The sequence below is a fragment of the Anas acuta genome, chromosome 1 (genome assembly GCF_963932015.1).
Source record: "Anas acuta chromosome 1, bAnaAcu1.1, whole genome shotgun sequence".
Lineage (NCBI taxonomy): Eukaryota > Metazoa > Chordata > Aves > Anseriformes > Anatidae > Anas > Anas acuta.
The window spans coordinates 62,782,530-62,797,768 of NC_088979.1; the positions used below are offsets into that span (position 1 = coordinate 62,782,530).

General features: G+C 44.9%; 1 protein-coding gene across 8 annotated transcripts; it reads left to right on the forward strand.

The window, feature by feature from the left end:
• The first annotated feature begins 5,819 nt into the window (after positions 1-5,819).
• On the forward strand, positions 5,820-14,540 carry CHAMP1 (chromosome alignment maintaining phosphoprotein 1). 8 transcript variants are annotated; one of them, XM_068679270.1, is made up of 3 exons: positions 5,820-5,956; positions 10,875-12,338; positions 13,116-14,540. In XM_068679270.1, exons 2-3 carry the CDS (start codon positions 10,938-10,940, stop codon positions 13,758-13,760), a joined length of 2,046 nt encoding a protein of 681 aa, XP_068535371.1. In that variant the 5' UTR covers positions 5,820-5,956; positions 10,875-10,937; the 3' UTR covers positions 13,761-14,540. The 8 variants fall into 8 exon arrangements, with proteins under 8 accessions (XP_068535371.1, XP_068535337.1, XP_068535340.1 ...); XM_068679239.1 differs by adding an exon at positions 6,796-6,926 and having other exon boundaries at positions 5,916-5,956; positions 10,875-14,540; XM_068679238.1 differs by lacking the exon at positions 5,820-5,956 and adding exons at positions 5,987-6,499; positions 6,639-6,926 and having other exon boundaries at positions 10,875-14,540.
• The last annotated feature ends 699 nt before the right edge of the window (positions 14,541-15,239 follow it).

Genomic DNA, 15,239 nt, shown 5'->3' on the forward strand with positions numbered 1-15,239 from the left:
ACCCTACAATACAAGAAGTAAAGATGAATCTGTATTGAAAACTTTTAAGTTATTTATTTAAAGATTGAATACCTAAGAAAAATGTACTTTGAAATGCATTATGTAGGGCACAAACATATTTAATGGATATTTAAGACACACATTCTATCACTTACGATTTCTCTATAGCTACAGTGTTAGGCAACAGCTTTACTGCTCTGTTCATTACAGCTGTTGCCATGTAATGAGAACAAAAAGGCAATTCCAGAAATCCGGAGGTCTAAGAGAAAGTAATTTAGAGGCCTAAAAGAATGAAATAAAATAGCTGTCTTGCATGGTTATACTCCATGCCTTCAAATTGCTAATGTTTTCATCAAGAGAGAAAATTCACAGGTGGATATGAAAACTTTTTACATTTTTGATTATGCAAAAATATAATCTGGAATTGCAAAGTATATGCAAAATATGTGCAATAATGTTAACTGAAAGCGGGGATACTCATGAGGATTTAACATGATTTCTTAAAACAAATGAAGTCCACAGATGTAGAGAAAAAAATTCTTAACAAGTTAGGAAAAAGAAGTGCAACCATAGAATACAAATGAGGACTTACTCGCTAGGGCTGTGACCTCTAACACATTATTTATTCTGTATTTGCTAGTGCTATACTTGCTCTATAATTGCAAAAAAAAATCTTTATGGAGTTTCTTCGTCTCTTTTGGCAAAACCTTCTCTTGATCAGGTTGCAGGGAAGTCTTCCAAGTACTCCAGATCACCTGCAGAAATCAGAAGCAAGAATAAAGAACATAATGAGAAACAGTTTGGCCAAAAACAAATGTAATAAATGGGGTCCACATGGTTTATTTGGAATTTAATTACTTGCTCCATGCTAAATGGAAATTATTAGATGAACTACAGTAGCTGGAAATTGATAGGAGAACTGTCAAGTAGGTGAAAGAACTGGCAAACCAGAGAAAGATAAAACCTTGAGATGAAATGAGAACCACACGGAACCAGGCTATTAGCTGGCTTTGTGTTGACTGAACACCATATTTTCATGAATGAGGCAGGAGTCAGCTTGATGTTTTTTTTTGTTTTGTTTTGTTTTGTTTTGTTTTAGAAATAAAAACTGTATAAAATGTGATAGTGCAAAATGCAAGTACCAGCAAGAGTGCTCTTCCACAGTAGGATGTGGTTCAGTAAACCAACAGCTTCACAGCATTTTTTCCTGAGACCTCCCCTGGGCCACCCAAAAAGCTGCTTATTGGAGTTCAAGAAAGAAGCTTTCAAGCTGGAAGAAGGTAGCAGAGCAGATAAAGAAGGAGGGAAGACTAAACAAGATCTGACGACAAGTGGCCGCTCCTACGTCCATGTCCTGTATTCTAAAGGAAATGAATCTGAGGCATCACAACACCAGCCAACATGTAGGAACCCCTCCATGGTCTACAAGGCTGTGGTGTTGGTTTCCCCTCCTCTAGAGAAACACCAGGTACAGATACTTAGCCACAACTGCTGAAAAAAAAATAAATACTGCTTCTATAAAGGTGACCTGCAAGGTGTGACAGATCTCTGCGAAATGCCACCTGACGTTACAGCTGATCAGAGAGACAGATGCCAGCTTTTCTGAAAACACTAGAGGGTTTAGCTAAGGTTTCAGTGTTGCTGAGGCTTATAAGCAGTTTCTGTTTAAAAGTGAAAGCAAAAGCTGTTTGGAGGGACTTCTGGTTTCCATGAGCTGTAAGCCTGGGATCCTCACGTGGCAAATGTTGACAACTTCTGTATCAAGCATGTTTAAATGTGGAGTGATATTTTAAGGTGGATAAATTCCTTCTCAGATTGATTCAGTTCCTTTTAAGGACAGGAATTAAACTCTTCTGTCTGAGTTGCTTTTGAAAATATCCTTGTGCCAGAAGACCCAGAAAAGAAAGCAAATTACTGCTGTCACCAAACTCTCAGCTATTTCAATTTTTGATTATGGATGTTTCACTTGGTGCTATTGAGTTTTTTTTTGTATGTGCATTGTTCTATGAGGTACTGTTGTTCAAACAAAACCACAAAGCACTTTCAAGCACCAGCAGAATGGAAGCATCATCGAACTTCACACTTGTAAAAGAAATGTAAATTTGTGCTTTCTCTGGAGAAACATTTACCGTCAGAATCCTGCTCAGCAGGCAAGAGAGAGCGTTCAATTTAAATTACAGGATTAAAATTATGTCACTTTTCACAACATCTTTTGCCATTACTATAAAGCCAGAGCTGTTTGACAGCTTCCCAGGGTGCTGAGCAGTTTTAGCACCAACAGAGACGTTCATTTCCAGAAGTGTAACAGTGCAATAAACTTTTTTTTTTTTCATGAGTTGGCATCAGCATCAGCAAATGCTCAAGTGCTCACCTGCATCCTGACTTATTCTGCCTCCTCACCTTGGCACTGGCGGTTTATGACTGGGTGGTTTACTGCCAAAAACAGGCATTTACTGCCTGGGTGTGAAGCCTTGATGCTGGAGGATGACTGAGCTCCCGACCATGGCACCGCTTCCCTGCAGAGCTTCTAGTCCTGGTGTGCTTTCTGTAAGGTAGTCAAAAGTGTGGAAAAAACACAATTATTCAAATTATGTTTGGTAATTGTGGAAAGTTAGCCTGAGCCAAATATTCATGGGGATGGCTGAAAGTATATTCACATATTTTCTTGACTGAAGGCACACTAAGAAGCTCCATGTGACAAACGACTTCTCTGGGTTTTACCATTAGAAAACATTATTTAAATATGCTTTTAAGAGATTAATATGAAACGATGAGTTCCACAGCGCTCATTTCCAAGGCACTGTGCAGATCTCAGCTCCACCAGGCATTCATTAGCCCACCGGTCTCTTCCTACAACAGAAAGCCACCATCTGAACACGAGGAGCAGTGGCCAGCCAGCACCTGGGTTTGGTGGTTTTAGCCCAGCAGGCACAGAGCTGAGGAGAAAACCAAAGGTCTTCAAAACAGAGTGGTGTTGTAACACAGTGCATAAAGAGCAACCCTTTATACAAAACTTGCCTGCTGCCAGTTTTGTTGCATTCCCCCTTGTTCATTCAGTGGACATAGTTACCATGACCTCCCACACCAGTTGCTCTGTGTTGGAGTCAACTCCTTTCCCAGCAGAGGAACTCAAGCCCTCTGAATGATTTCCAAATTATTGGATGGGCACTGCTCTGCACCTCTGATCATCCTTGTTGCCTTTCTCTTTACCCCTTCTTGCCAGACTTCCATTAAATCAGATGGGAAGCTGGAGTTGCATGCAATGTTACTCGCATGGTCTTACCAAGATACACGAGATACTCCTCTTTAACCCAATTTTGTTACCTTTGCAAGCCCTTCTGCTTTATCTCACCCTGATTTAGCTTCTTCACAAGCCTTTTGGTGAGACACCTCGTTGACTCTCAGCTGTAAATCTAAGAGGACGAACTGAATCCCTCTTGTCCACTTGCTTTCTGTATCCCTAGAAGATGTCTACAGATCTTCTTCTTCCAAAAGGCACGTTGCACCCCTCCTGACATCACACATATGTCAGTATTTTTATTCTGTTACAGAGGGGTTTGGGTTCTGTTTGTTTGTTTTTAACATAAATTGTCCGGGTAGATGTCCACATCAATCTACTGGTCTAAAAACTCTGACCCCAGGGAAACTATTTTTAAGAATTGGTGTCAGACTATCACCCTGGCATTTTCTTGATTCCAGATTCAGTTTTAAGTGAAAGATCAGTTTATGTTTCAGCCATTTCAGTCTTTCAAAAGAGGTCCTTTATATAGGCTTCCTTAAGCTCCTAGTAAGAATACAGATAAAATTATTATTAATAATAATAATATAAAAATAAAATAAAAGAAATCCCAGGCCTTACTATCTCTGCTTCCTTCTAAGGGATTTATTGGCCATACTCTCTGGCAGGCTTTCTGCTACTGATGATTTTGTAAAATGATTTTCTATTAGTTTTTATATCTTATATTTCTTTGTTGTTGTTGAATCTTTGTATCAGAAATAAATTTGTGTCATTTTATGTAAGTAAATATAGTTGATATATTGTTATTATAGAAATAGTTGATATATTGAATGCTGCTTAAATTATCCATATATGTTACTCATGTGGAAGCCCATGCACAGATGTTAGCATCATCCAAATATTACAACTGCACGTATGTGAGCCATGGCAAAATCTGCTCAGCTTAACTGGATTTATTGTAAGAACTGGAAAACACCATTGAAATTTCTTCCAAAGACAGTATTTTTGACTCTGTGCCACAAATTAACGGAGGGCAGGGGAGCATTTTGGATCACCATACTCTTACTCTGTTAAATTACTTTCCTATGACCATTCACTGTTTGCCCCTGTTGCACTTTTCTTAGGACAGGTTTCTGCAGAAAGAGAACCTAAGAACAAGGGAGGAAAGGAGTCATCACAAAATTATTAAAGGGAAAATGGTAGTGACAGTAACAACTACTGTTCTGCGGAGACTCTTTTGAAATGTTAATGTTTTTGTAGTATGCAAGAGTGTTGCATGAATCAATGAAAGGCAGCACTATCCTGCCCTAGGTTTTGTAAACTTTCTGAAGGACTGAATCCTGGAATCCTTTAATCCTGGAGAGCTGAGCTTTGCTGACGAAATCTGCATCTAAGACACAGTACCCAAAAATATTTAGCAAAAGACCAACTATTTATTCAGAAGCGTTAAACAAACGTCCAATAGTCAGGAGATAAAAAACACCAAAGGCACAAGAATGGATATGGCCTTACAGAATCCTATTGAGAACGGGAGATAAGTTTGATTTTCTGGACAGGACTTCTCACCCAACCTGGTATCTGTACCTGTGGTATGGGCACTTGTGTAGGCTGGAGAAGTGCAATTTTTAAGAATATATAAGTGTAACAACAGCAGCAATGTACTAAACATGCTGCTGGGAGGCACTGGAGCACTGTAGGATCATCCAATGAGAGTTTTATTTGTGGCTGCCTGGACTAAATATTGATATTAAAATGTCAGCCAAAATAAATAACGCAAAGGTCTTGGAACAGGCAGAACTAAACATGACCATACAAATAATGTAAAGGGGAAAATCGTCTCATCTTGGCCAAACAGCGAGCTTCATCCCGTGCTGATTTAAGTAATCCTATGATAAATGGAAGTTTGATATGGAAGGACCCTTCCTGGTGTGATATTGGGGCCAACAAAAATAGAAAGGTTGAACGAGTGCAGTGAATCCAGCCAGCAGGGTTCTGCATGGCGCAGCTCTGGTGGTGAATGGCATTTACATGATGGTTTAAAAAAGTGATGCATTGTATTGTGTTGTGTTGTACGGTATTGTGTTGTGAAGGTGCATTGTGTTGTGTTGTACAAGTGCGCTGCATCGTGTTGACAAAGGATTCCCGGCTTTAATTCCTGTGAATGAAACACAGCCGTGTCAGGTGTTGCTGAAAATGTCTGATGGGGACTGACGAGAAATTCCTTCAGAACCTAGGAAGAGATTCCGAATTCGGTACCATTGGGGTGTATAACAGGGTATTAGAAGGGGAGCTGCGGGCAGATGCTGGAGCACAGCACCCCGTGAGGGATGCCAGCGTTGTAAATGACACTCACGCAGGCGATTTAATGCTGGGAAAAGAGGTAAAAAAGGACAGCAAACCACGCTGCCAGGCTGCGTGCGGGCAGACCCCAGCCCCAGGCAGCCATGAGGGCGCTGCCACTCCCGCCCCCCCCCTTAACGGCCGCCCAACCGCCCCAACGGCCGCCGCGCGAGCCGCCTCCCCCGCCCCTCAGGGGCGGCGCCACGTGACCCAGCCGGGCCGGGGGAGCAGGGGGCGGGGAGCGGCGGCGAGAGGGCGGGGCCTCGCCTCCGTCGGCGCCTTCCCATTGGCTGGCGGCCCCGCTCCTCCTCCTCCCCCCGCCCGGCGCCCCCCTAAGCCCCGCCCCTCCCGGCCCGGCGGCCCGGCGGCGCCTCAGCGGTGAGCGGGGGGGGGGGGGGCGGGTAACGGCCGTTGGGGGGGGGCGGGAAAATGGCCGTTGGCCGTTAGGGGGGGGGCGGCCGCCCTGAGGCGAGAAGCGGCGGGCGGCGGGGCCGGGGCACGGCGGGGGCTCGCAGGCCGTGGCCGGGCTGTGTCCGGCGGCGGGCTCCGTGCGGGAGGCAGGGGGCTGCGGGGCCGGCTGCTGGGGGCTGGCCGTGTGCTGTGGAGAGCCCGCGGGGGGTGCTCGGGGTGCCCGGTGTCGCGCCCCCGGCTCGTTGTCCTCCCAGCACACAGGTCGAAAGGCTGCAGGGCAGCGGGGGAGCCGCCGCCGTCGCCTCCCAGGAGCCATCCGCACGTGCCTCGGCTCTCCCTGGCCCTCCGAAGCGCTCCGTGACGGGAAGCCAACGGCACCGCCTCGCACAGCAGCGTCCCACCTCGGTCAGGGGTCTGTGCACTTATTTTTCACGCCCGGTGGTGTTCGACCAAGTCCAGCGATGGTTGCTGGTGGAGCATGGCATGTATGGGTTGTGTGGTGGCTGGCAGGTGGGTTGGGAGCACGCAGGTTCTTGTGGACCCTGTGGGGTAGCGAGAGCGTGGTGCTGCCTCGCTTGCTGCCAGGGCGCTGGGGCTGACCCCCTCACCTCCTGCTGACCTGCTCACCTCCTGCTCTGACACACCACAGGGATGGTTATGTGCGGCTCCCTTTGAGAGCCAGACTCGTGTTCTGGCAGCCACAGCGGAGGGATGGAGCTTGAGGAGAAGCATCACGTTGCCACCAGGCTGCTGGCTACTTCTCGGCACTGCAGCAGCGTGGCACTTTCCCTTTTGCTTAAGCACAGCAGCAGCCCGGATCTGCTCCTGTTCGTGGCGACAGCGATGCAGCAGTGTCCAGATGTGCTGGGAACAAGCTTTACGGTCTTCACCGACAGAAGATGTGGCTGAGCTGTTTGCCTGTGGAAAAGCTTCCAAGGTTTGCTGATGGAAACAGATGTCCGTCTTCGCTTTGCAGTGACAGTGCTCATCAGGGTTGAATTGTGAAGGTGGCCCTCTGTGAAGTGAGGAGGGTCATCACAGGAGGAGCATTCCTAGGAGTAGGGGCTGACTTCATCCTTTGTTTCATGAACCCAATAACCACTAGAATGGCATTGTGCACATCAGGAGGAGGTTGCTGGAAACCTCCACTTCTTGCTAGTGCGTTCGTTGCCTGTTGTTCTGAGGTTACGTGGATGGCAATGCCATTCTTAAGTCCCACTGGGTGTGGAGAAACCAACGTGGGCACTGGCATCACCAACGTGTGTTGCACATCCTCATTCCCTGCTTGTGGCTCACCAGGGTTGATTCTTTATCAAGTCGAAAAGAGGCACAGCTCCTTCTGTCAGTGACAACCAGGATGGTCTGATCTTGAAGAACGATGCGGCAGGCAGACTACTTGTTGCAGCGTTCTGAAATCCTGTGCGTCACGCTAAAAACAACCTGTAATTTTCTGTACTTGCAGGCAGCATAGATCTGTAGCTTCGAGCCCTTCATTGCTTCCCTCTGGCACTGCCTCATGACAATCACAGCTTAATCCTCTGTACGGGAGAGATGCAAGGATAGATTAAATGTTGCGATACCAAGGGTAAGATGTTTGTTAAAATAACAATAATCTGAGATGATTAGTGAATGTGTAGCTATGGAACCGGAAGGAGGTTGAGCAGCGAAGACATTTTGTTAGCTGCTGGAGCCATTGTGTTGTGCCACCCACTGGTGGGATGCTCGCTGAGGCTGGGTGTCTCCTGCAGATTCCTTTTGTGCCACTGGGAGGATCTTTGACCTCTCTGTGGAGAGAGGGGAGAGCCTGTGGCTGGTGGTATGAACCTTTAAACGTAGCCTCTAGACATGAGTGGAAGAAGGGAATGAGGAGAAATATCTGGTGGAACCAGCAGAGGCTCTTCATGTCTCAGGGAAAGTCTGGAGAAGTCTTGGCTGCCTTTAGCTAAAACCTGGTATTACAAGCTCCGGAATCTCAGCGCTGGTTTCCTCTCTAATCAGCACCTTGTCGTGAAGTGAAGGCAGGATGAGGATGCAGGACAAGCCTAAATGCTGGGTTACAAAGCCAAACGTGGTGCCTGGTGGCCATGTAGGAGAAAGTACCCCAAACTCTTCAACATTGCTTGATTGTCAACCTTTGAACATCTGGAGGAGCAACTTCAGGCTGCTCAGAGAAGCTGTGGCCGCCCCATCCCTCGAGGTGTTCAAGGCCAAGCTGGGTGAGGCTTTGGGCAACGTGGTCTGGTGCGAGGTGTCCCTGCACATGGCAGGGGGGTGAAATTAAATGTGCTTTAAAGTCCCTTCCAACCCAGACCTTTCTGTGATGCTATGAAAAGAGTGGAAGAGATTACTTGGTAAACTTTGTTATATGCTGTGATAAACACCGTTTGGAGAGACTTGTTGTTGTTGTTGTTCTCTAGAGGAAAGAAAACAGAATTCAGAATTACCACCAATTTTGAATTCTCTTCCAGTTCTGAAGATGTGATTAGTGCAGTATGTTGGTACTGTCCTAATTATGTTCTGCTGAGCTCTGGTTAAAACATTCTTGTTCTATAGCTCATATGATCACTGATTTTGGCTTTCAAATTGAAACCTCCCCTGTTATTGCATTGCCAACGGAAAAACAAAACAAAACAAAACAAAACCAACAACACACACACACTAATTCCTAAGGACTTTTAGGACTTTTGGAGTGTTAGGACATGGCTTGTTGTGTTTTTTTCCAGCAAGTTGTTTGCTATTGCAGAGAAATAGGCTGTTGAGCACTATCGGCTTCCTGTTTTGGTTTGGTCTTTTACTGTGATACAGAATTTGTCCTAAAATGTTGTGAAGTGTCTTGTGGTCAACAGTGACTGTCTTACGGACTCCATTTTGGTGGGTTTTGCAGCTAAAAGCCTTCTGCATGGCTGCTGATAGTGCTGGAAATGAGCAATTCGTACCCAAAGGGCCCTTCCAGTTCAGGCACTAGAGCAGTACGATGACTTCTCATTGTGTGTAGATGGCGCCCAGTCAGATGCTGTTCGTTTCCCTCATATACATAAAGTAAGGTTCCTCCAGGCTCTACCCATGGACCTCGATTCCTGATTGGAATACAGTCTTATTTCTTCAAAAAGCTGCCTCTTCCTGTGATTTAATGCAAACTGCTTCTATATAGCACATGCTAAGAAGCCGTTCCTTGAGCAACTGAACTGGAGAACCTTTATTCTTGTGGATTTGTGCCCCCTTCTCCTCAGCCAGTTCCCCTTTCCTATTTTTGCTGTGTCCGTGTCCTGCCTTAACAGTACCACTACTCTGCTTTTGTCCTGGCCCTGCTCCAAACCAGCTCACCTCTGCAGTGTTTTTAATTCCTTCCCTTTTCCCCTAATTATAACCCGAGCCAGCCGCTGCTTGTTCTGCAGGCTTGCTGGCTATTTGCATACTGACCATCCGTGTAGTGATTACAGGCTAAACAAAGCCCGTAACTGGTAAGTGAAATCTTCATCCTTTACCACCTCAGTGGAGACATTTACCTTTCTACTCTTTACTGAATTCCACGAAAGCTGTAGAAATTCAACCTGAGACTGTATTGCTTTGTCCAGTTTGGTTGGCATCCACTGAAGGGCAGCGTGTTTGCGTGTCTCATTTCATAAGAAACCAGGGTTAAAAATACTTTAGGAATAACTTAAGAAAACTTGCATTAGATGCACGTTTTTAGATTTATTATTCTAATATATGTGTTTAGGCAGGAAAAATGTTGTCAAATTGACACAAAAACTCGTGTTTTGAAACAGCGTGTCTTATCAAAACCCCAAATTAGGTTGGCATGTTAGGACGCAATACCTGTTTAATTTGAAATTATGAGGAAAAACAAACAAACAAATAAAAAGTTCAATTCGCATGAATATTGAGAAATGTCCAAATATGCTTTTTTAGCATAGCGAGAACTCTCGTATTTTAGGTGACAATGACACAACGTGGTTAGTCTTTGTCTTCTGTCTATTGCTGTGGCTAATCTGGGTAACTTTTTGTTGTAGGTAATGGACTCTAGCCAAATCATTACAATTTGCATTTCAGATGCTGCATTTTTTTTTTTGAGGTCTAATAAAAACAGTAATTTTGAGAATTTTCCATCCCATCCCCAAACAAACATGGTTTGCATACAGAGGGCTGTCAACTGCACAAATGGGAGAAAAGTCACTGCTTTTTTTTCTTTTTTTCTTTTTTTTTTGTAGAAACAGCATTTTTTTGGTGGTGGTAGGGCAGCAAGATGGAAAAACGGGGTGGGAAAATTTGTTCTCATAATGGATAAAGTTTTTATGAGCAGCACCTTTTATTTTTCATGGAATTAGTGAAATGAAAATAGTGCTTGACAGGAAAGAAGAGCCTATGCTTTATGCTACCGTTTTCTCCTCGAAATTGTTTTTTTTTTTTCTAGCTTTATCAAAACCAGCTGAGTTGTTTGGAAATTTTATGGTGAAGATGCAGTTTTGAAATGGTTTTATTTCAGTGGCACTGTTTCAAAGTACTTTCTGATTTCAGTTTACGCGCATGATGTAAACAAAAACACTTCCAATATGGGAAGAAAGAACAACTGAGAAAGCGAGTCGCGTTTATCAAGTGGAATCTAAACTTAGCTCTTCCTTACCTGGGCTCTTCTGGTTTACTTGCGGAGTTTTTACATCGATAGGGAGGCCTGCTGTTAAACACAGGCTTTGTTTTCTGCTGATGTATGATGACTTGGAAAAGGTGGAGAAGCCGATATTTGGATTTCCTTATGGAGTAGTTAGTACTCCTGCAAGAGTAACGCTTTCTAAAATGGGAGGGAAGCACAGTCAGGTATTTAAGAACGATTAATAGCTGAAATTAACACTGAGAGCTAACTGTACAGATTTTTTTCCCTTTATTGCAGGAACTCTGAAGCTTGCGCTTTAAAAGGGGAAGTGCTGTGAACACTGGGACTGGCTGTAGAAAAATGGACATGTTGCAGATACTGCGCAAAACCACAGAGCGCCTAGAGTGCGACCACTGCAGCTTCAGAGGAACGGACTATGAAAACATACAGATTCACATGGGCACCATCCACCCGGAGTACTGCGATGAGATGGATGCTGCCGGTTTGGGTAAACTTATATTTTATCAAAAAAGCGCAAAACTGTTTCACTGCCACAAGTGTTTTTTTACCAGCAAGATGTATTGCAATGTGTACTACCACATCACAGCACAACACGCAGCACCTGCGAAATGGAATGAGGAGAGGAAAGAACAGGTAGAAGGCGATTCAGATTCCTCCAAAAAGAGCGGCTCCTCGGAGCCACAGAAACCTACCCTTTCCCCCGAGTCCCGCAAAGCTGCCCTTTCTCCCGAGCTCCCCAGGTCTGAACCCGTTGTTTCCCCCAAGCTTCAGAAATCATCAGGGTCTCCAGAGTCCCAGAAGTCAGCTCAGGGTACTTCCTCAGACCCAGAGAAGTCAGCCCAGGCCCCGTCCCCAGATCCAGAAAGGTCATCCCGGGCGGCATCTCCAGATCCAGAGAGGTTAGACTCAGCTGTGTCCCCTGACTCCCAGAAGCCGTCCCCTGCTGTGTCCCCAGACCCCCAGAAGCCAGTCTCTGGCGTGTCCCCAGACCCCCAGAAGCCAGCTTCTGCTGTTTCCCCAGACCCTCAGAAACCAGCCCCGGCTGTGTCACCCGAGCCCCGCCGCCACTCCCCAGCGGTGTCACCCGAGCCTCGCCGCCACTCCCCCGCCGTGTCACCCGAGCCCCGCCGCCATTCCCCTGCCATGTCCCCGGAGCCCCGCAGATACTCCCCAGGCGTGTCACCAGAGCCAAAGAAACCTCCTCCAGCAGTGTCCCCCGAGCCACGAAGGTATCCCCCAGCTGTGTCCCCAGAGCCCCGGCGGCACCCTGCCCAAACGCGCAGGCCTGCTTCGGCTTCCTCTCCCGAAAGCCGGCGGCCTGCTCCTGCCGTGTCGCCGGAGTTGTGGAGACCTGGTCCCACTGCTTCCCCCGAGCACTGGAGGTCTGCGCCCCATGAGATGCAGAGGTCTTCTGCTGTTTCTCCCTGGGCTTCAAAGCCCTCCATGTCCTTAGAGTCCCGGAGGTCCGCCCCCGAGTCCCGAAGGTCTGGCCCCGTTGCGTCGCCGGAGCCTAGGAGGCTTGTTTCTGACTCGTGGAAGTCTACGTCCTTTTCTGAATCCCAGAAGTCTACTCTCGTTTCTTCTGAGCCATGGAAACCCATCTCATCTGTTTACCCTGAAGGCTGGAAACCCGTCCTGTCCCCTGACACGTGGAAGCACTCTCCCTCCGTTTCTCCTGAGCTTCGGAAGTCTAGTCATGCTGTCTCATCTGACTCTTGGAAGCCTTCTTTCTTCCCTGAGGTTCGTAAGCCTTCTGCTTCGGTGTCTCCTGAATCTTGGAAACTCTCTGAGTCACGGAAATCTATGTTTTTTTCTGAATCTCAGAAGTCCACCTCTGCCGCTTCCTCTGAGGTTCAGAAACGGGGCCATTTCTCTGAACATCGGAAAAGAGCTCTGTTCCCAGAGTCTCGTAAATCTAATCCTGCTGTTGCTTCCGATGTCCAGAAACGCGCCTTCTTTTCTGAACCTCAGAATCAGGTGTCTACATCTGTTGCTTCTGCTGAAGGCCATAAGCATGCCTCATGTTCTGAAGCCCAGAAGTCAGCTCTTGTTTCTCCTGAGGTCCAGAAGCATGCCCTATTTTCTGAAGCCCAGAAACTTGCTCCCATTTCCCCTGAAATTCAGGAGCATGCTTGTTTTCCAGAGTCTCAGAAATCAACTTCTCCTGAAATTCACAAACATAGCCTCTTCTCTGAGACCCAGAAACAGTCTTTTTGTGTTTCTTCAGAAACCCCCAAACAAACTATTTTTACTGACTCCCACAAATCCCCTGATATTCAAAAACAAGCTGTATTTTCTGAGATGCAGAAACCTGCTGCTTCTTTGTCTTCTGATGTCCAGAGACACACTGAAACCACTGTACCTTCTGAAATCCAGAAAAACATGCTGTTTTCCGAGTCTCATAAGTCTGTTGCAGGTTTTTCCTCTGAGTCCCAGACACCTAGTGAGTCTGGTGAGAGTGACTTTCTTTCTCAAAGTTTAGATGATCAGAAACCACTGGATGACTTGTTTTCACAGGACGAACAATCCATATTAGCCAAAGAATCCCCAGAAGACATGTTATACTCGTGCCCGAAAAAGAAGCCCCGGAAGGACACCCAGGAGAACTCGGATTCGGAGCTAAACAGCAGCGAGTGTGGAAAAACGGAGCTGGACTCGATGGAGCTGAAGGAGCAAGAATCCAACAGCGATCAAGAGCAGTATGATATGGAATCAGCTGATTACAGCAAGGAGAGCAAAATGGATGCATCTACTCCCATCCAGCCGCAGTGCGTGCTGCAGTTTACCGAAGAGAAAGAGGCTTTCATTTCCGAGGAAGAAATAGCAAAATACATGAAGCGCGGCAAGGGAAAGTATTACTGCAAAATTTGTTGCTGCCGTGCAATGAAAAAGGGTGCTGTCTTGCACCACTTAGTCAACAAGCATAATGTTCAAAGCCCATACAAATGCAAAATATGTGGCAAGGCTTTTCTCTTGGAGTCTCTTCTTAAAAACCACGTTGCTGCTCACGGTCAAAGCTTGTTGAAGTGTCCACGGTGTAATTTTGAATCGAATTTTCCCCGAGGCTTTAAGAAACATTTAACCCATTGCCAAAGCCGTCATAGTGATGATACACCTAAAAAACATTTGGACAGCCTCGAACCACTCGAAGAACAAATTTAACGTGTTTTTTTCCCTTCTGCTAGAAACGCGGAATTTACAAAAGTGTTCAAAAAGTGTTGCTGTATGTTAACCGAGTAGTTTAGCTGATCTGGCAAGTCAGAAGATGCATGGTTTATTGTGCTATGTTTAACTTGTCTTATAGCTGTTTTACTGAAATGATTTGCAAATGGCAAAAGTCATTTGAAATACATGTTCATGTCTTTTTATTACCCATCAGTAGAGTCATTTTATTTTTTTGGATGTACTATGTTTTTGAAACCAAAATGGATACAATTAGTTTTGTAAAGATTTGTAAAACATACAGGCCATTAAGGACTGGAGAGGCAAGCAACCCTTATATTCCCATGAAGAATGAACATGTTTTTTCACATTTGTTAAATGTCTTATTTTTTAAAATGTTTTTATCAAATTCTTAAAAGGAAAGTTCTTACCAAATTAAATGTGAATGAGCCAGGCATGAGTAACTACCAGCTGTTCTGGAATGATTCTGCTCTGAGGTTGTAATTGAGTGTGTGGTCATTTGTGGGAAATTTCTTGCACTCAATTCTTTGTCTTTTCTCAGATTTTGAAGCATCATGGTACTGATTGTGATTCTGTATTTTGACCATGTTTTAAGCATGTACTAATATACATTAAATTGATGAATTAACGTCAGACTGTATAGCTCAGCATTTTCTCTTGATAATTCAGATGTTTGTAACGTCAGGAAAAAACAAAATTCTTGTATCTGGTGAAATGTAATGCTTTAATCTTTTAATAATAAAAAAACAAAACACCAAACCTGGCGTTGGCCATTTCTTTTATTCCAGATGACGAGCAAAACCTTTCATGTCCAATGTATTTTAAGCTCTTTTGGCAGCAGAAGATGCAAAATTACCCTGGAGTTCTGCTCTGAATACTTCAACTTTCCAGTCTTCAGCCTAGGAAAGCAAGGTTTGCCTAAATTCCTGGTCTGCTTCAGATTTATTTATTTATTTATTTTAGATGTAAATGAGGGAAAACTTGAATGTGTACAGTTATTTTGCATGCTTGCTTTTGTGCTATTTGCATATTAACTCTTCAAAAAAATAAGTATAATTCAGCAGGAGCATGGATTGTAAGTGGAGGTAGTTCAAGGAAAGTTTCATTTTCCTCAGGCTAAGTTTTGCCTAGACTTGAGCAGTTGTAAATATTGGCTTACAACATGATGGTGGTGGGTTGTTTTTTTGTTGTAGTTAAAAAAAGAAAAAAATAATCAAGGAAGGACTTGTTTGACTTGCAAGTGGTGTGTGTCCTTTACAGTTTGATGCATCGTTGCGGACAGCTGCTTGTTTCTCTACCATGATCACATACTCTGATCTCAGGGAATCCATCATCAAGGCTCAATGCTTTTTTTTTCCACTTTTTTTTTCTTTTTCCTTTTTTTTTTTTTTTTTTTTTAACCAACTGACTGCATTGATTTTTTTCTATGCTGATTTACAGGGCACTGAATCTCTTTGA

Bases quoted from the DNA above. Each gene is read 5' to 3' on its own strand.
- CHAMP1 (XM_068679236.1), top strand. From the start codon at position 10,938: ATGGACATGTTGCAGATACTGCGCAAAACCACAGAGCGCCTAGAGTGC.